This window comes from Grampus griseus (assembly GCF_964374135.1).
Source record: "Grampus griseus genome assembly, chromosome: 10".
In the NCBI taxonomy this organism is placed as follows: Eukaryota; Metazoa; Chordata; class Mammalia; order Artiodactyla; family Delphinidae; genus Grampus; species Grampus griseus.
Window position 1 is genome coordinate 58900339 of NC_139004.1, and position 22907 is coordinate 58923245.

The window sequence follows — 22907 nt, forward strand, 5'->3', positions numbered from 1 at the left end:
AATGTGGATGGATCTAGAGACTGTCATACAGAGTGAAGTAAGTCAGAAAGAGAAAAACAAATATCGTATATTAACGCATATATGTGGAACCTAGAAAAATGGTACAGATGAACCGGTTTGCAGGGCAGAAATAGAGACACAGATGTAGAGAACAAACGTATGGACACCAAGGGGGGAAAGCAGTGGGGGAGGGGAGGGGTGGTGGTGTGATGAATTGGGCGATTGGGATTGACATGTATACACTGATGTGTATAAAACTGATGACTAATAAGAACCTGCTGTATAAAAAATAACTAAAATAAAATTTAAATGATAAAAAAATAAAAATAAACTCTGAGTTACTTCTCTTTCCTTTTTTTTTGGTGGGAAAATATACATAACACAAAACTTACCGTTTTAACCATTTGTAAATGTACAGTTTTGTGACATTTAGTACATTACATTGTTGTGCAACCACCATCTATTTCCAGAACTTTTTCATCTTTCCCAACTGAAATTATGTGCCTATTAAATAACTCCCCATCCACCTCCCCTCCCCACACCCCCATCCAGTGTTGGTTTTCATCCTTCAAGGAGCCCTGCTGCAGTCCGCACAGAGCTCTTTATACATCTCTCTGTCTGAAACACTCTTCTTCCCTTTGCCTAGTTAGCTACTACTCGTCTAATGTCACGTTCTCAGGGAAGCATCCTTGAACCCCCAAGTCCAGACCAGAAGCTCCTGTAAATTCTTTCAAAACCCGTGCTCCTCTCGGAAGAGCACATAGCTCGGTTTGTATTTAAACACGTGCTGTGTATTGTGGGATGGGTGCTCTCACTCTGCTCTGCTAGCATAGTTTTTACTGTCAGGAGTTACTCGCTGTGTCCACAGTGTCCGGCATAGTGTCTGGTTCGCAGCAGGTGCTCAAAAATTGTTGAATGAATAAATGGATGAACACTCCTTCCCAATCTCCCTTCAGCCGGTCATCTGTCTGTGAGTACGTCCACCCCCAGACTGGGGTGTGTTCCTGGGGGTCGGACTTTGGCATCTCAGCCAGGCTGGCAGGTGGCTGTGCTCTTTGGTTTGCCTATCTCGGGCCTCCCGCCAAGCAGACAACTGAACCCACGCCCCGGGCGTGTCGCGGCGTCACGCGGAACTTCCCTGCCTCCAAGTCAGTCCGTTCGCTAACCCGGCAGGAACTGAGCTTAAACTGCAAAACTTCTCTCACCTCCGGACGTGGGAATTACAGGCTTGGAACTCAAATCCCCGCGGGTGAGAGCCAACAGATGTGAGGAAAGTTGGGAGGCGCGCCCCACACACGCCCCATCTAAATTTGGGTCGCAGTCCTTTAAGAACCGCTTCATTCAAGACTCCGCCGGGACCAGGCAGTGTGGGCGCACCAGGATTGGTAGGTTCGGGTGTGGGTGTTGCTCAGCAGCAGCGAATGAGGGCGTGGAGTGGTGTTTCAAGACTCGCGCATGCGCGCCGCCGGTGACCTGGGCCAGGTTCGCCGGGTGGGCTAAGGTTGCGGAGAAGGCTGAGGGTGGCGCGGCGGCGCGGCGGGAGGGCGCCGACTCCCGGAGGCCGCAGTCGGGGCGAGGTGAGGGCTGGCGGGCGGAGGCGGGCGCTGCGGTCCGTTAGTCAAGAGCTGGCGGCGTCGGGTGTGGCGCAGGGCGGGCCTGGAGGTGGAGGGCCGTCCCTCCCCCCCGGGCCCGCCCAGCCATCAGGCCCGGCTTAGCTCTCCAGGGCTTCGTCTGGCGTCCCGAAGTCTTCTGCCCCCCCTTTTCTGCCGCCGGCTGCTCTCCTGACAACAGGACGATCCGAGGTGCGCGCCTGCCAGGAACCCTCAGCGGCCGACGCGGGTAGAGCGTTGCCCCCAGTGGGAGGAGACGGGGTGTGTCCAAATGATAGAGGGGATGATTGTTTCCTTAATTATCCACGAAACTCAGGTAGAGTGTTTTAATAGCAAACTTCCCTTCGCGTGCCAATATTATAAGACTTGGTTTACCAAATACTGGGTGCACTAGACCAGCTTTTCTGAATATCAGATGGTACTGTATATTTGTGTCTGTTACAGTATTACATCTAGACTTCCAGAGCCAGAAGGATTAAGCACCCCGGTGCTTAATTAGGTTTGTAGACATCAAAGCCACAAAAGAATATTCCCAGTGGTTAAAAGTAACTGGCACGGTCAGAAAAGTAATAAAGCTCAGACGGTGGATAGGGTAAATCTTCATTAAATTTTACAAAGAAGGGAATTAATTCTGATAGAGATAATTTTAGTAAAATAAAAATGTAAATAATTGAAAGTGCATTAATATTGCTAAACAGAATTAAATTGACATCACAGTTTGCTCTGGAAAATACATTTTAGACAATGTTGTTATAGCTCTAAGAGTTTGTGTTTACAACACAGAGGACATCTTGGGGTCCCAAAGCTTTTTATTCTTAAAAGGAGCCTCAGAGATCCACCGCATCCAAAGATGACCAATGCTCAGAGAGGAAAACCAACTTATCCAAAGTAATACAATGAGTAAGGAGAAGTTGTAACTAGTGTAATCCTAGGCCTTGGCTGCTTTTATTAACAGGTCTCTGATTAGTTCTAAGTATCAGTGCTCCAGGGGAAGGAATTGTTTTCGGGAAATAGAGTAGCTGTAATCCCAAAGATTGGATTTAGAGAAGCAGAGTGTAGTGGAAAGATCAGAGGCTTTCCAGTATTTTGTGTAAGGAGGTTTTGGATGGAATACTGGCTCTACCACTTAAGCCTTGGAGCTACAGTTTTCCCTTCTGTCCAGTGTAGATTATGCCTACCCCATAGATGGTTATGAGCATTAAATAACATTATCAGTGTAAAAGTTCCTAGCACAGTGCCTGGCATATAATATTAGTTGCTATCAAATTCAGCCCCCCACTCTTCTTAGCTCCTAACAAGTGACAGACTTGACCTCTACCCTCTCCCTACCCCATCCCCAAGCAATGCGGAACCAAGGCACTTTCTTGAACTACAAATGAGGTAACCAGTTCTCAAGTCCTGTGGCTGAAGGTGAATTCAGTAAGGGTGACATAACTCTATTTTGTCTTCTGTATTTTTTTAAAATTTATTTTATTTTTGGCTGCATTGGGTTTTCATTGCTGCGTGCGCGGGCTTTCTCTAGTTGCGGCGAGAGGGGGCTACTCTTTGTTGCGGTGCGCAGGCTTCTCATTGCGGGGGCTTCTCTTGTTGCGGAGCACGGGCTCTAGGCACACAGGCTCGGTAGTTGTGGCTCACAGGCTCTAGAGCGCAGGCTCAGTAGTTGCGGCGCACGGGCTTAGTTGCTCTGCGACGTGTGGGATCTTCCCGGACCAGGGCTCGAACCCGTGTCCCCTGCATTGGCAGGTGGATTCTTAACTACTGCACTACTAGGGAAGCCCCTGTCTTCTGTATTTTGGATTTGAGGAGTGGGTAATGCCTTATGGTGAACGCTTGTGTTTGAATATTTGTGTGCCAAGTGAAACTTGTTTTGCTTCTTTAAATTACTATTTTGCAAGGCCTGGTCATTTAATGCTGTTTGTCTCTCCCCCTTTCTGTCTCTCTTTTGGAGGGAGGAGAAGTGTATGTGGCAGGGGTTTGAGAGAGGGTTAAGGATACAGAGACGAAAAGAAACCAGTTGGAACAAGGGGGCCCTCCAGCTAAGCACAGTCTTTTGCTGGTAGAATATGGATAATCTCTGACATGAGCAGTTTATAAATAGATGCTGAGAAAAGGATTTAGGAAATGGCAGAGACAGACTAAAATATAATTTTGATAAAACCTAATAGTAACTAGAGTGCTATATTTGATTACTATTTCAGTTTCTATTTTTTAAAACTTCATTTATGTAAACCTCTTTTTTCCTCTGCAAGTAGAGATTTATCGTGGAAAAATTTTTATTAGTTTTAAAACTTAACTTTTTTTTTATAAGTTTTATTAGTTTAAAAGTTTTTATATTGGGCTTCCCTGGCGGCACAGTGGTTGAAAGTCCGCCTGCCGATGCGGGGGGCGCGGGTTCGTGCCCCGGTCCGGGAGGATCCCACGTGCCGCGGAGCGGCTGGGCCCGTGAGCCATGGCCTCTGAGCCTGCGCGTCCGGAGCCTGTGCTCCGCAACGGGAGAGGCCACGGCGGTGAGAGGCCCGCGTACCGCAATAACAACAACAGCAACAAAAAAGTTTTTATTGAGGGCTTCCTAATATGTGCCAGACGTAGTGCCAGGTTACAGGGTCTGCTGGCCTGTAGAAGGAGCTAGTAAAGACAGATTTGTATGTCGGGGTGAGCACTCTTAGGCTGCCTTTGTCCTTGTGTAATTGATAATATTTTTTCTGTAACTGTGACATGATTTTCCAGATTCATGCCACTGCTTTCCTGTTTTAAACTGAATACTGGTTATCTGCAAGTGGCTTTTATTTTAATGAATTCAGAGATTATAGTACCTACCAGTTTAGAAATGTCATGTAGGAATGGAGCTGCTCCCTATAAAACATGCCCTTCAACATGCATGCATAAATCATCAGAATTACAGTTAATTAGCATAAAAGATTATTGTTCTACTAGTAGAGATTTTTTAAAATGACATTTAAATGTAAAAAGCAAGTATGAGCATACTTTAAGTGATATAAAAACCTTAAGGTAATACTTTTTTTTTCTGTTTTTACTTTAAAGTAATTATACTGACAGGAAATTGCAGAGATAGTACAGAGTATGATTGATAGACTGTATGATAATTGCAAGCTTAGTTTTAAAATAAAGTATTTTCCAGAGTGACTGTACCATTTTACAGTCCTACCAGTAACGTGTGAGAGATCCAGTTCTCACACATTATGTGCACATCAAATGCTGTGCATGCTTGCCAGCATTTGATATTATCACTTAAAAAATTTTTACCTGTGCCAATAAGTATGTAGTATTATCTCATTGTGATCTTAAGTTGCATTTCCCTTAATAGCTAGTGATGCTAAACATCTTTTCATGTTCTTATTTGCCATTTCTGTATCCTCTGGTGAAATGTCTGTTCATGTACTTTGTCCATTTTCTAACTGAATTATTTGTTTTATAACTGTTGAGTTTTGAGAGTTCTTTAAAAATTCTAGATATCTAGAGTCCTTTATTAGGTATGTGGTTTAAAAATATTTTTTTCCCAGTCTCTGGCTTTTCTTTTCATCCTCTTCACATGGACTTTTGCAGTGCAAAAGTTTTTAATTTTGATTAAATCCAATTTACTGTTTTTCTTTTATGGGTTATGCTTTTGGTGTCGTACATAAGAACTCTTCCCCTAAGTCCTGAAGATTTTCTCCTATGTTTTCTTCCACTTTTATAGTTTTACTTTTTACATTTAAATTTATGATATATTTTGATTATCATCAAAATAATGAGAGGTGTGAGATTAGGTCAAGATTCTCTTTTTTTCTTTCCTTCCTTCCTCCCTCCCTCCTTCCCTCCCTCCCTTCCTATAGATATATTCATTGCTCCAGCACCATTTGTTGAAAAGACTATCCTTCCTCCATTTAATTGCTTTTGCACCATTGTCAGAAATCATTTGGCTGTTCTTGTGTAGGTCTGTTTCTGGGTTCTGTATTCTGTTTCATTGATCTGTGTGTCTGTCCCCCTGCCAGTACTGCACAATCTTGATTACTGTAGCTATACAGTAAATCGTGAAATAGGATAGTGAGGTACAGTCCACTTTATTCTTTTTCAGAATTGTTTTAGCTATTTTAGCTTGTTTGCCCTTCCATATAAATTTTAGAATAATCTTATCTGTATCTACAAGCTATCTTGCTGATATTTTTACAGGAATTATATTGAACCTGTATATCACTTTGGGGGGAGAATTGATATCTTTACTATGTTGAGTCTTCCAATTAATAACATGATATATTTCCTTATTTATTTAGGACTTCTTTGATTTCTTTCAGCAATGTTTTGTAGTTTTCAGCATACAAGTCCTATACATGTTTTGTTAGATTAACACCTAAGTATTGCATTAAAGAAAGTATAGCTTTGGGCTTCCCTGGTGGCGCAGTGGTTGGGAGTCCGCCTGCCGATGCAGGGGACGCGGGTTCGTGCCCCGGTCCGGGAGGATCCCACATGCCGCGGAGCGGCTGGGCCGGTGAGCCATGGCCGCTGGGCCTGCGCGTCCGGAAGCCTGTGCTCCGCAACGGGAAAGGCCACAGTAGTGGCCTCCGCAAAAAAAAAAAAAAGAAAGTATAGCTTTATTGAGATCATTTTTTTGGATGATTGTCAGTGGTATTTTATTTTTAATTTTGGTTTCTATGTGTTTATTGCTGGTACGTAGAAAAAGAATTGATTTTGTATATCGGTCTTATATTCTGCAACCTTGCTGAGCTCATTCATTTTAGGAGTTCTTTTTTAGTAGGCTCTTTGGCATTTTCCATGTAGACAATTGTGCCATCTGCAGATAGGAGTAGTTTTATTTCTTCCTTTTCTATCTCCTGAGACTTTTCACATTTTTACCCTTCAATGGAAAGTGTGGGGAGATGGGACAAATGGGCTGAGTATGGTCTGTTGCTTGGTAGACTGATTTTTCTTTTTGCCATCTCTTATTTTTATACCACTGCCGTTTCTTCATGTATAAAATGGGAATAATTATCCATTCATCCATTACAGATGGAAAAGCTATAAAATATAGCTTTATTGAGATCATTTTTTGGATTTTAAATGGTATTTTACTTTTAATTTTGTATTGGAGACAGTCCTTGGTGTGGATTTGAATCTGGGGAGATCAGAGGAGTGTAGATATAGGCGAAGAGTGCACAGAGGCACAAAGGTGAAGAGAGTAGTGTACATCCTGGGGCTCCTGTTTCCTATAGCTCGTGGTAATTGAGATGCCAAATTACATCCCTAGTGTTCTTTGGGAGAAAAGTCCACCAGTGCCCATACCTGTTAATATCCTGTCCAGGTAGAGGATCTGACAACAGGATCTGTGAAACAGGATGTGTAGGTCCATAGGAAGATGCATCAAAGCTGTACTAGCCTCCTCACTAATCCCTGGTTGCAGGGCTGCCACATGCAGAGGTGCAATTTATGCCCTGTATGAGCACCTGCAGAGTTAATAGATGGGGGCTGACACCCACCTGCCAGCAGAGCTGGTCCAGGGTTGTTTCTACCCCGAGAAGCACGTTGTTCTAATTTGCCACAGGTGCCATGAGGCCTCAGAATCTGTCTCCTTTTGTTGCTTAATGGTGGTCACATATCATGGCTCAAAATTTAGTATCTTATTTGCTAAGTGACTTCCTTTAGCCATCTGTAGGAACTCTCATCATTTTGAACACTGGCTCTGTGTCAGATGTGCAGAAATTCAGTAGGTCATACTATCCTCTCTGTTTTATTTTTGCCTTCTGCTTTCCTTGCTGCCAGCTTTAGGTTAAATGCTCAGAAGCCCTCCACTTCAGGTGAGGATATGGCAAGTAAACTGCTCAGCACCTACCTCGCTGGATGACCTGAAATGCCCAGGTCCCTGGACCCCACCCTTGCTGCATCAGTGTCAGGCTCTTCCTGGCCCTTTGGGACCATCTTGCTGCCTTTGTCCTGCTCCCCACTGTCGCTGCTGTTGCTCCTGAGCCGTTCTGGTCTCTGTTCCCTCATCCCAGTTGGTTTAATTCTGCAAATGGAGAGATTCATTAGAGAGAAGGAAAAGGAGGATTACAAGTGAAGAAGAGACAGGGAGGCTAATGGAGGGAGGACAATTGGGAGTGACATAGCAGTAGAGGGCAGGGAAATAAAAATAAAAGCCACATTCATATTTGTGGTGGGGGTGAGGGTGAAACAACCCAGAGTGAACATTTCAAGGGCGGTGGTGTCCCTGGCTCATCACCCGGCCCTCAGTAACAAGGTGACCTTCCTTCCTCAGGTGTCCTCATGACTTCTCTTGTGGACCATGTCCATGATCCTTTTTGCCTGTGTGGTTAGGGTGAGGGATGGACTGCCCCTCTCGGCCTCCACTGACTTTTACCACAGCCAAGATTTTCTGGAATGCAGGAGACGGCTCAAGACTTTAGCCTTGCGACTGGCCCAGTATCCAGGTCGAGGTTCTGCAGAAGGACTTGACTTCAGTATCCAGTAAGCAAGCATGTTCACTGCTCAAGAACATCTTAACCACGTGCAGAGGGGACATTATGCTGATGACGCTGTGTGTTAAAAGCAGGTCTCACATCAGACAGCAGTCCAAGGTTGTGTGTATTTACAATAGAATCAAAGGGACTCAAGCACTGTTGCCCCAACTCCCACCTTTCTTTCTTTCTTTTTTTTTTTTTGTAATTAGTTTTTATTGGAGTATAGTTGCTTTACAATGTTCTGTTAGTTTCTGCCGTATGGCAAAGTGAATCAGCTGGCAGAGCGGCCGTGAGCATCGGCAGGCCCTGGTTACCCAGTCTTCATGCCTTTAGTTTGGTAGTTTTTTCTGCATTAGGTGCAGGGGTGGAAAAAAGGTGAGTCGAAAGGAGATACTAGATTAAAATGTCAGGAAAGGAAAAGGACGAGAGTGAGGAAGCCAAGAAAATCAGAGAAAAGACTTAGAGTTCCTGCCTTCAGTTTTTGCTTTTTTAATTTTTTCACTTTTTAAACATTTTAAAGTAAAAAATGTTTATATGACAGGAGCAGGGGAGTAAAAATGAGCGTAAGTAGGTCCCTCTTCTCAAGGAACTCCAGGTCTAATAAGGGGACAAGAGAAATATATAACTGAATATTACACAGTGGGGCAAATGCTCCAGTGGGAGTAGGAATCAAGTGGTTACAATAATCATGGTAATAAGAGCTAATATGATTGTTTTCCATGGGCCAGGTACTACTCTAAGTGCTGTATGGGCTTATGAGGTAGATAATGGTATTATACCTGTCTTACAGAGGAGGAAACTAAGGTTAAACAGCTTCTCTAAGGTTAGACTGGTAGTAAATGGTAGAGCCAGGATTTGAATGGAGGCAACCAGGCACCAAGGTCTGCTCCTCATGTGTTATGTCATCTCTTATTCTAGGGGTTAGAGTAAAAAGCCGTTCTACGGAGGGATGGGGCAAGGCAGGTTTCGAAATCTCAAAATGGCTTGTTATAGATTTTACACCATTGTTTTCCAGAATTTAGGCCTTCACTTACCAAGTTCTTTTTGTTCCCCTTGAATAGTAAATTTTTGATTGACCTGAGAAGGTGGCATCGTTTCAGGGGAACTCAGTCTCAGAATTAGGAAAACAAAAGGAAAAGTCCAGGCCTAATTCCAGGCTTGGTGGTACTGTCAGGCGAGAAGGGTCGTGGCCCGAGGAGGGATCCAGATAGTAGGCATATGAAGCTGTCACCCTGTGGTATGGGCTCTGGGTGCAGAGGGGCAAAAGCTGAGCTGCATCTGCCCACATCTACAGCTCCTCTCTCTGGGTTCCTGAAACCACCTTCCTCGGTGGTCCCTTCCTCATTATGCTGTGATTATCTAACAGTCTATGCGAACTTTGTGCTGTACCTCAAATAGGAAACCTTTTCTCTGTTCAAACAAACAAACAAACAAAAAACCTATCACTTCAAATGAAGTTCTGGGTACTTCAGTCATTTTTTGAAAAGTAGAATGTAAAATGTTCTACTCATTTGTATTTTGACTTAAATATTCACCATTATTTTCGCAGAGGAAACTAAGGCTTTTGTTCCTTACAGGTGAGCGGTCCCATAGCTTAGTTAGTAATAAATAAGTTAGAGTGATCACACATTGTCAGTGGCAAATGCCACTATACATTTTAGATGAAGTATAAGAAAGTCACGGTCCCCGGCAGGTCTAGCTGAAGAGATGCAACAGACAGCTCCAGGACTATTCAAGGCCCAGCAGATCCAGAGTTGAGGCAACGTGGCGTCTGGGTGCGGGATGCGAGTACATGGGTCTGTTCCCTGGTAACGCAGATGACGCTCTTTTGTTCCAGCTTTTCTTCTTCGAGGGATGTAGCCTGCATGGCTATCTGCTCCTGCCATTGTCCAGCAGCCATGGCCTTCTGCTTCCTGGAGACCCTGTGGTGGGAATTCACAGCTTCCTATGACACCACCTGCATTGGCCTAGCCTCCAGGCCATACGCCTTTCTCGAATTTGGTTCGTAACCCTCGTTCGTATTGATTGTTCTCTCTCGCGGCATTGTAGGTGTAGAATTTCCAGTTTGGATTTGGCTTTGACCGTCAGGGAAAACCACTGGAGGTGCTGTAACGTGTCACTGGAGAGCAGCCTTATACCATGAGATTTCACAGCAGTGGAAGGGGCCTGCAAGCTTGGAGGTTGAACCCTCTGGCTTTTCATCTCTCCAGAGCCTGGGGCAGGGTGGAAGAATGGCGAAACCTGTATCTTATTCTGGAGCAGGCGTCAGCAAACTGTGGGCCAAGGGTCTGTTTTTTGTAAATAAAGTGGAACATAGCCATGCTTATTCTATTACTAACCGGTTGTCTGTGGCTGCTTTCGCCCTTCCCTAGCAGAGGTGAGCTGTTGTGATGGACCATCTAGGGCCCATAAGCCTAAAACATTGACTCTCTGGCACTCTGAGAACACTGCCAACCCCTGCTCTAGAGCAGCGCTGCTCAAGGGTGGTACCCGTTCTTCCAGCATGAGGGACGTACAGAGAGTGAGAATAAGAGTTTAGAAATTCTTACAGTAATTTGGCACTCCTGCGATATTTTCAGTTGTATTTTATCAAAGTATCTGTCTGCAACCATTTGGAAATAAGAAAAAACTGGTCCTTCATGCGGAGGTTTGAGGAGCACAGCTCTGCAAGAGGATACTCCTTTTCTAGGCCCTGCCAGAGAGGCCATGTGGAGGCTCAGGGCTTTGGAACACAGCAGGGTAATTATAGCGTATGCTATCAGTGTCTGTCAGCCGTGATTCAAGTCATTTTGAGATCCTGGAGAGGAGGAGTAGAGGTGGGAGTTGGGGGACATTCTCTGGTCTCAGTGTAAATCGCCATGGTCCCTGTGATGCTCTTGAACGAGGGGCTGGCAGCATTTGGTACTCAGGGTCAGGTGCAGGGCTGGCACCTGGAAGGGTTGCCACTTATGCTTCTGGCAGCTACTGCTCACATCCCCTCATGTGGTCTCTGGCTGGCCCATCAGTGATGGGGCCAGCACCCCCTTTTGGTGCTGGGGAGCTCCCTGATACTCGGGCCCCAGTCTGGTAGCCCTGTGACATAGACCATGAGTTCTGCCTGAGTCTCCCTGTGAGGATTGGTCCAGCTGCCGCTCTCAGCCCCACTTCTTCTTCTGAAGGGCGTGCTGTCCCCAGTCGGACCACAGCTGCAGCATCCCTTGGCTCTTATTTGATGGGCAGCTGGTAGACCTGTGTTCTTCTCTCCCCTCATCTCTGCATGCGCCTTCCTTCCAAAGCGGTGGGCTTGGTCTCACAGGAGACCCTTCCCTGCATCACGTTTATTCATTACTGAGTGCGAGTAGAATATAAGTAAAAGTATGTGGATATTAGAATTATACATGATTTTTTAGAATTATACATGATTTTGCTTTGCCAATATGTATAAAACTTCACTTCAAATACTTATTAAAACTTGGTAATGGTTAACACTAATGTAAATAAAGGAATTAAAACCAGTACCTTTCAGATATATAATCCTAGTTTGCACAACATACTCACAATGATTTGTAATTTTTTTTCACACGCCTTTTCTTGGGATAATCAGGTCAAAAATGACTGTCCCCGTTTTTCTATCTTAGAAATATTCTATGAATGGCCCAGGATTGTACGAGGAGTCGCGGCTGAGCTAAGACTCAAGCCTCTGTCCCCTGACTCCCTTGCCACTGAGGTTCCGATGGACAGACTGTCACGTTTTAATTATCCTGCTTTGAAGAGATTGATGAGACCAGTCCTGATACGTACTAATCATTTGACCTTCATGTAGAAGAGTGTAGTTGACACTCTTCAGAGTCTGGCTGACTTACTAGCTTGCTTAGAAGTGTAAACTTCATTGTGTACGTATTGTCTTATAACATCCATTGTAATGAAGACACTCAGCTTGGGTCGCTCTCTTTTCGCAGACAGCGTCATTCAGAAAGTGAAGTGGCATTTTAACTATGTAAGTTCCACCCAGATGGAGAGCAGCTTAGAAAAAATTCAGGAGGAACTCAAGTTCCAGCCTCCAGTGGTTCTCACTCTGGAGGACACAGATGTGGCTAACGGGGTGATGAACGGTCACCCACAGATGCACTTGGAGCCTGGTAAGTGGCCTGCTGCTCTCTGACGTTGATAAAGGTGAGGTGAGATTGTGTATTTCAAATGCACAATGACTGTTTTAGTAGGAAGTAGGAAGGTGTTTGGGTGGGGGGCAGTGTATAAAATACCTGGGGAGAAACATGGGCTGATCTTGTTCCAGGTGGCTGTTATAAAAAACTCAACTGTTGTGACCAGTGAGTCGATCTGAAGAGAGGCAACTCTTTTGACGAAATTCAGGAGAAGAGTGACTTGGCAGGTTGTTTTCTTAACCAGGGTGAAATCTGCACATTTAAATGGTGTAAAGGAGATTTTCACTCTCTTTTGCTGGAAGTCACGTATTGAACTGTACAGATTTGTACATTCTCTCTCTCTCTCTCTCTCTCCCCCTCTCCTTTTTTCCTTTGACAGTGAGTCCTTATCTCATCATTTAGTGAAACATTGGGAATCTCCACTGAGAAACCCCCGCTCCTTGATGGAGGGAGTGGAGGGCTGTGGGGTTGAGAGTGGGCAAGGGCCAGAGCCAGGGCTTCTAGACCTCTCACTCTCTGCTTCTCTGGGGGACCCGGGAACATCCCTCTATCCCTTTGGATTTCCGAGTCCTTATCTGAGGAATGAGGTGTTACTGAACGTGCTCACAGTGCCCTGGCGTCCGAGACTTAGTCTGGCATTAACACCAGTAGCCACTCAATGCCTAGCACATAGCAAAGCATGCTTTTTTGCATTCCTTGTTTACAGTTACACACAATTAAACCAATTTTTAATTAAAGTGGATATTTACATTCTAAGAATTCTGTAACGGTGTAAAAGCTGCATCCTTCCCTGGAAGACAGAACCATCTGCATTATAACAGTCTAATTACTTTGTTTTAACAGTTTTATACTAAATTCATTGCTTGAATTTTGAAAGTGGTGTATTAAAAATGTTCACAGTTTTGGCTTAACGTTGTGTTTCGATTTGATCTGTTTCAACCAGTAAATTCCTGGATTGGCTCTTATGCCATTCAATAAGTTGTTGTAATTTATATTGGGATTGAACTTAACTTTTGTGGAAGGAAGACTGGGTAATCAGACCCCAAGCTTCTCCTTTGCTGTGTCTGTAGACAGGGTAACGTTGTGATGTATGTTTTGTCTTATAAACACTTAGACAAGAGGAGAAAATCCAGAAAGTGTCAACTTGCCTGTCTTTCTAGGATGTTTTACTCTGGTTTGACTCCCCCTATTGTTCCAAGGCTAGAACCTTTACAGGTAGCATGCTCTGTTCTAACAGAAACTTTGAATTGCTCAGTGGAAACTCTAACACACTAACAGTAGGCGTCAGTTGGGTTGTGGCTAGATATCTGTGTGTGTGTATGCGTATGTGGGAAATGTAAGGACAAGAAAGGATGATTTAAAAGGAGCATAGCAAGGGAATGGGTGGGACACTATTTAATTGGGTGAACCAGAATCCGTTTCAGCAGTTACCTTTAAAGAGAGAATGATCATTTGTCCTAATTAGAGTTCCAGAAACAGCTTGTAGCTAAAATAATCAATGTTTCCCTCCTCTTCCCAATAATTTTGGAATTAAAAAAATTGCATTTGCTGTGAATTGCTCCAGAAGCACCCATGACACTGAATGTTGTCCTTGTGAGAAAAAGAATGGAACATTTTACAAGCTGAGGGTTGAGCTGTGTAATAGAAATGCTTCAGGATTTGACAACCAATTTACAGCTAAAGCCATAAACTGCTTTAAATCAGGATTTCTCAACCTTAGCCCTATTGACATTTTGTACTGGAAGTTCTTTGTTGTGAGGGCTGTCTTGTGCATTGTAGGATGTCTAGAAACATTCATGGCCTCCACACATGACAGATGCCAGTAGCAACCTGTCCCCAGTGGGGACAACCCAAAATGTCTCTAGACACTGATTGAGGGGCCATATCGTCTCTGGTTGGGAACCACTGTTTTAAATAGAAAGGAAATGAAGCACTTGAAAAATCTGTGCTTGCTCAGACAGGTGGCCTCTTTCTGGAAGAAATTCACCTTGGATTCCCAGATCCATTCTGTCCTTCATTTCTTGCCTTTTCCCCCTCTAACTACAGCTGCTTTTTAAATTAATATGTTTGCAGTTGTGTGTTTAACATAATAAACCTTTTCATTAGCAGAAGTCTAGTTAATGTCTTTATTTTTCCTTCATACGGAAATTATTTTCACTAGACACTTCTCGTTTTTCATTGTGAAGCTCCTAATTTCCGAATGGAACCTGTGACAGCCCTGGGCATCCTCTCTCTTATTCTCAACATCATGTGCGCTGCTCTGAACCTCATTCGTGGAATTCACCTCGCAGAACATTCTTTACAGGTAACCTTTTATATACATTTTAAATCAAAAGACACATGATGGAAGAAACGGATGGGGATACATATTATTTATAAGGCTATTATGTACTACATTTTAAAATTTGAAGTAAAATTTTTACTTCTCGTTTCGTTCTTTGTCGTAAGTTGAACAAATATGAAACTTGCTCTTTTGTATCTGTTTTCCTAAGACGCCAAAGGGCCCTGCTGGGATACTGGTGAGAATTGGAAAACTTGCTTCAAGGACATCAGGCCACCCCATGGCCCTGGGGACTCCAGGAGTCACTGCGGGGGCTGGATTGTTCATCCAGGGCAGAAGTTTGATGCTCAGACTTTAACGTTCAGGCCCTCTTTTCCCCTGGGGAGAGTGGCCTCTTAGTCTGATTGATATCATTCAGATACCAGCTTCCTGGTGTCTTTGTCAAAAGAACTGTGTCACCGCGAAGTTGATTCGCCAGCCTGCTCATCTCAAAGCACGTTTCTACTTCAGTGCTTTTTAAATATTATTTTTAAATTTGGAAGTATTTCCAACACTTTAAGAAAAAGTATGGAACCACTATGAACATGAACAGATAGATGTTACTATTAAAAACAGAGCCGTAACGCTCGCACCGAGGCACGTGGTGGCTAAAGTCTGAAGCGCAGCTTAGACTGAATCTCAGGTGGCTTATGGGGACCGAAGTGTTTGGGGAACAGCAGCAGGCCTGGGCTGTGAGTGGTGGCTGGCTGTTTCCACACCCCGTCTTTGGCCAATGTGTGGTGTGGTTCCCACTCCTATTGTTTATGACGACTCATAAGCAGATGCTTACCGAGTGTCTGTATGCACTAGAACAGGTGTTCGTTGGTCAAGATATAGTCCCTGAGTTGGGGCACATAGCAGAGTGCAACAACATCGCTAAGGAGGTGGCAGTACCGGGGGGTGGGAGGAGTTGGGGAAAGCTTAGCACTTACAGATGAGTTGGATTTTGAGAGGTGGCAGGGCTGGGGGTGGGGGCATTCCAGGTTGAGGGCTCAGCACACATGCATGGGGACTGGAGGGCGCTTGGTGTGTCCAGGCCATTCAGAAGGATTTCATGTCACCCCCCGGTGCGATGCGTGAATGGGGGCTTATTTCTCACCCAGCCGGGGATTTTGTACTGTCAACCATACCAGACCCAATGCGGAGTAAAGCACTTCACGTCATAATGTTTCGTGTCCTCTAAATATTCCTTTCCTTGTGTTCCTCATATTTATCTTAGGTTGCACATGAAGAAATTGGAAATATTCTGGCTTTTCTTATTCCTTTTGTAGCCTGCATTTTCCAGGTGGGTGAAACGTTGATGTTTTAGTGAGTGGGTTAAACCCATGGCCTTATTTTGTTCTGTTGGAACCATCAGCAAGTTTCTAGATCCTGCTTTTGTTCCACCAAGGCCTTGGTTCAAATGATGGATATAGTACCAGCCCTTAGTGGCAGGACCCTCCACCCATCCTGCCCAATCCTCTCATTTTACAGAGAAAAGACCTTTGGGCTCAGAAAGGGAAAGCCACTTGCCCTAGGCCTCAGGGCCTTTGACAGTGCAGGACAGAAACCAGGAATTTGAACTGGGCTCCCAAGAAGCGAGGGGTGAGACTGCAGTGGGGATTGGGTTGGGCCTGACCAGTATGAGGCAGGGTCCTGCCTCGTGCTTATTGTCGGGGCGTCCAAGTACAGAAATGTCCTTCTGCAGAAGTGACACCTATGTATCTGTGTTTCTTTTTTTTCTTTTTTGTAAGCAGATATTCATTTTTAGTTATTATTCATTTATTTATTTATTTTTGGCTGTGTTGGGTCTTCGTTTCTGTGCGAGGGCTTTCTCCAGTTGCGGCAAGCAGGGGCCACTCTTTATCACGGTGCGTGGGCCTCTCACTATCGTGGCCTCTCTTGTTGCGGAGCACAGGCTCCAGACGTGCAGGCTCAGTAGTTGTGGCTCACAGGCCTAGTTGCTCCGCGGCATGTGGGATCTTCCCAGACCAGTGCTCGAACCCGTGTCCCTTGCATCAGCAGGCAGATTCTCAACCACTGCGCCACCAGGGAAGCCCTCGTATATGTGTTTCTCTTCAAACACAGGACTAGGTTAAAAAATTTGTTGTTTTTAATAGTAATACCATCTGAGTCAAATCTGTCCTTAGGAAATGAAACAAAAATTATAACACTAACTAGAGCCCTTTGATTATTAGTTATTTTCAAATAAGCTGTGTACTTAAGGAGTTGGGTGAAAAGGAGCTTTTGAATCCCCTATAGGCAGAGTTAATTCTAGTAAAAACCTGACTCTCTTTCCTCATCCTCCACACGGACTAGGGTTTTAGTACCTTTTCTGCATGTTTAAGCTTCTTCTTCTTCTTCTCCTTTTTTTTTAAAAAATGAAAAGTTCTGTTCTCAGGGCACTTCCTCTCTCTCCTGCATACATCCTAGATGGCCTGTTTTTAAGAATTACCTGATTGTGCAAAAAGAAATTTTCATCCCAAGATTGAAAATGCACTCATTTTTTTAGAAAACAAGTCTCTAAGACCTTGGGTGTTGCCAGGAGAAGTTTCCTGGAGCCTGCATTTCAGGGCTGCAGGTATCTTACAGTTCCACCTTCATCCCCTCAACTGCAGTCTTACTTGGATAGCTCTTTCGATGGGGAGCTCTCTCCCTCCCCGCCTGAGCTTTTGTCAGATTGTTCTGTGTTTCGAGAATGTGTCTTTTTAAAAAAACAAAAAACCCAACATTGAACCAAAACATGATTTCCACCTTTTGCAGAACAAGAATGGCCTCTTTCTGTGTGATAGCCCTACAGGAAGTATCAGTCACTCTCCCTGCTATAAGACCTTTCCCTGAGTTGGATATGCTTTTTTTTTTTTTTTTCCTCTCTCTTTTTTTTTTTAGGCTGTGCCACTTGGCCTGTGGGATCTTAGTTCCCCGACCAGGGATCAAACCCGTGCACCCTGCAGTGGAAGCATGGAGTCTTAACCACTGGACCGCCAGGGAAGTCCTCAGAGATGCTTTTGAAGACATAACAAGGAGGCTGTCTAGGGAACAGTGGTCCCCTATGCAGTTGTAACTCAGGAAACGCTAAAATAGTAAAAGCACAGCTTCTCTCAGCAGCTTTCTCACCTGTTATGACCCCCCTGAAGGAAAATTCATTTGGAGGCCTGTCGATCTTGTTAGGGTGTTCTGGCCTGGCTGTCTACCCCTGACTTGCATCTCTTCTTTCTCTGCAGCACAGCCTGGGCATTTCTGTCTGTCTTTCTTGAATTCTTTCAAAAGTGCTATGTTCTAGTTCCTCCTGTGATGTCTTTTTCACTTTTCTTACCTCTTCCAAATCCCCACTTTCATCCAGTGATTAACAGCAGCTGATCCAGTGAGTCCAAGCTCCATTGTAATGAATTCAGTTTAATAAGCTAATGTGTATGAAGTGACACTGCGTGGCAGGTACGATAAGTGAATCTTGCGTCTGACCTTGGCCATTTCATTATCTCTGATGGGACTTCCTCTTCTGGTGTCATTTCAGTGTTACTTGTACCTGTTCTACAGTCCAGCCAGGACCATGAAGGTGGTGCTGATGCTGCTCTTTATTTGCCTGGGCAACATGTACCTGCATGGGCTGAGGAACCTCTGGCAAATCCTCTTCCACATAGGAGTGGCTTTCCTGTCTTCATATCAGATACTGACGAGGCAGCTTCAGGAGAAGCAGTTTGACTGTGGAGTGTGAGGATGACATCACGGGATGAACGGATCCTTTGATTTTCTTGTGAGGGTCATCGGTGTTCCCCTGTTTGCTTCTCGACTTCACCTTAAGTTTCCACCCTTGAAGTTCCTTTCAACCAAAGCGGATTGATCCCGGGAGCTGAGATTTTTCATAGGTGCAGTTGAAAGCATAAGATTGCTTGACATCCAGTCCCAGGTTTGTGCCAAGGGTTACTGCAGCATCTCCAGTTCAGCACGATTACTTCGGATGGCAGAATCTGGGGGCTTATTCAGAAAGAGCATTATTGGAAGACCAAAATGGACTCGTTTTGGTCTTTTAAATTGAGTGATGCAATAAACCACTAGATTCAATAACAGTAGTTTAAAGTAATTGGCAGTTGTCTCTGAGGAACCACTTAAAAATCTGTATCAGCTCTTCAGTCTAAATGTGACTTGGTTAGGTTTTTTTTTTGAGGGCCAGTAGAGGGTGAATTAAAAACTTTAAAAAGTGGTTTATAACTATAAGATGGATAAATTTTGTTTACATTTTTTGATAACTTAGGTCTGATATGATACCTCTAGAATATTTAAATATAAGATGTAAGTTGAACATGGCTTCCCTTAGAGTAAGGACAAACTTAAGCTGAGAAAGTGGTTAAGAAAGCTGAATTCATTAAATTTATGTATAACCTTTTATGGTAGTGGGATTGTAGGGATACAGAAATGTTTTGTATTTATTTGCAGGGTATATCTGAATATTTTTAAAATTGAGTAACCAGTGCTACCGGATCATTAACTTATAAGCATGAGCAGAAATGAGAATATCAGGATTCCTTGCAGTTGGCCACAAACTAGAGTAGGCGAGGCACATATTCATACGGTGGCACTTTGCAGTCCCAGGTGGGAGAGGCTGCTGTCATCAGCCTTTTAGGTGGCAGCCGAATACCTGTCACTTGAATCATGTCATTTGATACTTGACCCTGTGTACTTGTTCTCAGAAGATCTCCCAAATCAATTACTCCTCCGCACCTTTCCCAATCATCTTAATTAGATTAAGGGCCTCATTTTTTTATGAACAAGAGTTAAGTGTGTGTTAACTTTTTTAGAGCTTTATAGCTTATAAAGCTTTATAATTAACCCAGTGCTCTGAAAAGTTACTTTTCTTTCTCTCATTGTCAAAATATTGACTGATTATAGTTTTCCAAAATTTAGATCTGAATATGATCCCTGAGGTCTCTAGAAATTTCAGACTGGGTTGCCCAGTACCATTCAGGAGGCCGTTTTGGAAGTTTGCCCTTTAGATTGTTCTTCATAGAAGTCCGGAATCTGAATAGCTCCACCACAATTGCATAGAATACTTTGGGTTGAATTATGTGATCTTGATAAATTAAAAAATCCTATTTTGGTGGTTTTTAATAGTCAAAAACTGTTGCAAGAGTTATTGAGCAGATGGGGAAAGCAAGGATGTCATTTTAGGGAATTCAGTCGTACTTGGTCATTACTGGTAGTGAATTGTTATTGAGCTACCTTAGTGTCACTTAAAAGTCCATGTGACTACGAACTGTGTTGGGAAAATGTTGCCATGGTAATTTTATTTTCTTATAATAGAATTTCCTATTCTTAATCAAACAAAGTATCTGGATATGAAAGTTATGCTGGCAACATCCTCAGATGCAAACTTCAGAGTTGTCTCCACTGATTTTGCATCTGCATAATTTTCTGGATAGCCAGCAGGTGAATTTTCAGGCTTTCCGGGACATAATTTTGAACAGATGGTGAAATAGGATGGGAAGTTAAGGAGGGGAGACAAATCTTTTTATATTAGAAGCACACACACAAAGCTTTAAACGTTGATTAGAACAACTTGCCCAATGTATTGTTTTCTTTTTGAGCCCGTGTGCTATTGGTGTTGCCATGTAGCCCTGTACCCCAGATGGTCTGGGGTCTGAGCCTGTGATCCACATTCAGCAAGTAGTGAAGAACATTCCTTGCAGAGGAGACCCTCCTGGTGAATGCCTCCTGCCCTAGTGGAGAGGTTATTCACACCTGGTTGAATGTGGTCTGAATCCGTTAACATCTATATAGGGTTTGAGATTTACTTTTGCAAACAAAAGGGAAAGATGCAGTCGACAAACCCTGCAAAATAATGACCACATAAACATTCTTTAACTGAAATCCAGCTAAGAGCAATCTCAGTTCACTGGTGGTTGAAGCTAATGATAGGAAAGGCGTTCTGGAGGTTTTAGCCAGGGGAGATCCCAGGCTCAGGGGTTGACTTGGTTCAGGCCTGGAGTTTTGTAGCCCTGTGTCATCCTTGATGCTAGAAAGTTGACCCCCACGTTACCCTCACTCCGCCACACACCTTTGTTTTAGCTGTTCTAGCACCTTGATTTTCTCAGACGTTAACCGATCTCACAGGGCTGGATCCTGGGATAGATGAAATAATGTTGGAAAAACCTTAAAAGTGCCTTCGGGTGTCAGACGTGGCAAGATCTTGAGCATCAGTGTGTGAGGTGTCCCATGTGCTGTATCTGGGCGGGGATGTGGCTCAATGCTCTCTGGCAGGGGCCAAGTCCAAGGGTTCCCATTCTGCAAGTGTGCTAGTGTGGGAACCACGTAGACACTGCTTTTCTTTCCCCAGGCTAGCCTGACTGTGATGAGGACCATGCCTGGGTTTCCTGTCCTGCGGGGGGACAGTCAGGGGTATATTTGGGTGGGATTTCCTCTCGGTACTAGAGGCCTCACTGCCCTCAGCGGGAGGAAGGTGACCATAGGCTCCTGGTTTTGCTTCTCCAGCTGACACCCCTTTTATCTGTGAATCAAGGCCCAATGTTTTAAAGCTCTTCAAGGGGTAGGAAAAAAGGGTATTGGAAGGAGAGCTGAAATTAGAACGTTTAGCATCATTGCTACCAACCCCCCCTTGAGCTCCCTGTTCTTCTCCTAGGTGCCCCTGTTCAGGTCTCCCCTGCCTCTTTCCACTTCTGCCCCCCACATTCCAGTCCTGGGGACCGAGGCTGAAACTGGAATCTCTGGAGGGACGGGGACGCCACCTTTCATCGTAACGGATAGGGCGGGTTCAGGAGCTTCAGAGAGGGCATGGATGGCCCCAAAGCCCAGCCCTCTTCCCTGTGCACCCGCAGGCACACAGCAAGGCTGGCTGTTTGGGGCTCAGGAAGCAGGGCTAGACGAGAAGCGGAGCTGGGGGCTGGCTGGCTGCTGGAAGACAGCAGCTGCCCTTGGCACATGGGGGCTGCATGCCACACCTTCATCCAGGGCTGCCGTCTGTTGTTCCTTGAAGGAGTTGGCTGCTCATAACATGAAGGACAGGTGGCCCTCAGAAAACAGTGCAGTGCAGGTGAGGACCGGCGGGGAGGGAGGGTTTACGGTGACCAGATGAGCGCACAGACCCCTGCCCCGACGTCGCTCACATTCCAAGTGATTCTACATAGAATCCTGCCCAGGCACAGGGAAACCCTATCTGTGCACTGTGAGCGTTAATAATGGTGGAAGAAGAGAGAGTAGATGTGCCCCGGAGAGCTGAGGTGGGAAGGAGCGCCCTGTCAGCTGGCCCGAGGCCTGGAGGTCGGCGTGGCTCTCGCACTTGGTCTGGCCCTGCAGTGGTCGAGTCACAGCCCGCTGGCCGGGTATTCTCTGGAAAACAGTGGTAACGTCGGCCGGCTCCCCTGGCGAGCTGTCAGGAGGGTAGAAGCAGTAGTGGAGGGGACGCTGGGTGAATCCATTGTTCATGTGCAGGAGGAGAAAGGCTTTGAGTTGGTTCACCCAGCATGCGGAGGTTCTGCAGGCTTCAGGCAGTGCAGCTCAGCACAGCTGTGTCTTCTGGCCTTTACAAAAAAAGACCTCCTGCTTTCATTCCAGACAGGTAGCAGCCTCTCTTCCTCCCCCTGGACCTGCCTCCTGCCTTCCAGGCACGGAGCCTTTGGTTCCAGTGGCATTGGGTCCTCCAGGATCCAGGGAGGTTGGTTCTGTTGGTTGGACCAAACCTCATGGCCTGTCTGACCCAAACGAGGAGAGCTGATTCTCCCTTCTGGGAGCAGTGATGTCAAACTTCTGTTGCTGGGGAAACGTCATTGGCAGAGAACCTGTGGAAAAAGACTTGTCAGTAAAATCTGGGAATGGCCGGATATGGAAACATCTGCCCATGTGTACCGATGGCAGAGCTGCTGCCCACAAGCGCCTTTCATTTAGGGTAAAATTATCAAATCCAGTCTATTCCTCTGCCCTGTGCTTGGTACATATGACCTTCTTTAACCCTTATACTTACATGATTCTGGGTTGTTCCAGAAGTGTTATTTAATGAATGATTCATGTAATGTGGCCCCCAGGATTCCATTTTGTTTAGTGGACTTTTTTACTAAGAGCATTAAAGATTGAGGCTGATATAGCCAGAGAAAACCATTTCCTTCATGTGTTCATTTTGAATGCTTGCTGCCCGTGTTATACAAGCTTCTTACTGTTTTCATGTAATAACAAAGATCTATTTTGAGTAAACGATGAGTGCGTTTTAAGAAACTTTCACAGAGTAGTAAAGCCTAAACTTGTGTTAATGTTGGTAACAAATGTCGTATAGCCGTTTATATACTATGTATATATAAATTAAACGAGGTGGCTTCAGAAGTGGGAGGAGAGTAAATCTAAGGTGCTTATCAACTTGTGTGTCTGTATTTGTGTGAAAAATCCTGAGTTATGGGTCCATTTT

General features: G+C 44.7%; 1 protein-coding gene across 3 annotated transcripts; it reads left to right on the plus strand.

Annotated features, from left to right (window-relative positions):
• Positions 1–1481: 1481 nt before the first annotated feature.
• SEC22C (SEC22 homolog C, vesicle trafficking protein) lies at positions 1482–22824 on the plus strand. 3 transcript variants are annotated; one of them, XM_082664641.1, is made up of 7 exons: positions 1482–1577; positions 7858–8066; positions 9897–10060; positions 11998–12177; positions 14388–14506; positions 15741–15806; positions 18015–22824. In XM_082664641.1, the coding sequence occupies exons 2-7, from the start codon at positions 7885–7887 to the stop codon at positions 18213–18215; spliced, it is 912 nt and encodes a 303-aa protein (XP_082520767.1). In that variant the 5' UTR covers positions 1482–1577; positions 7858–7884; the 3' UTR covers positions 18216–22824. The 3 variants fall into 3 exon arrangements, with proteins under 3 accessions (XP_082520767.1, XP_082520768.1, XP_082520769.1); XM_082664642.1 differs by lacking the exon at positions 1482–1577 and adding an exon at positions 1720–1802; XM_082664643.1 differs by lacking the exon at positions 1482–1577 and adding an exon at positions 1730–1839.
• Positions 22825–22907: the final 83 nt, after the last annotated feature.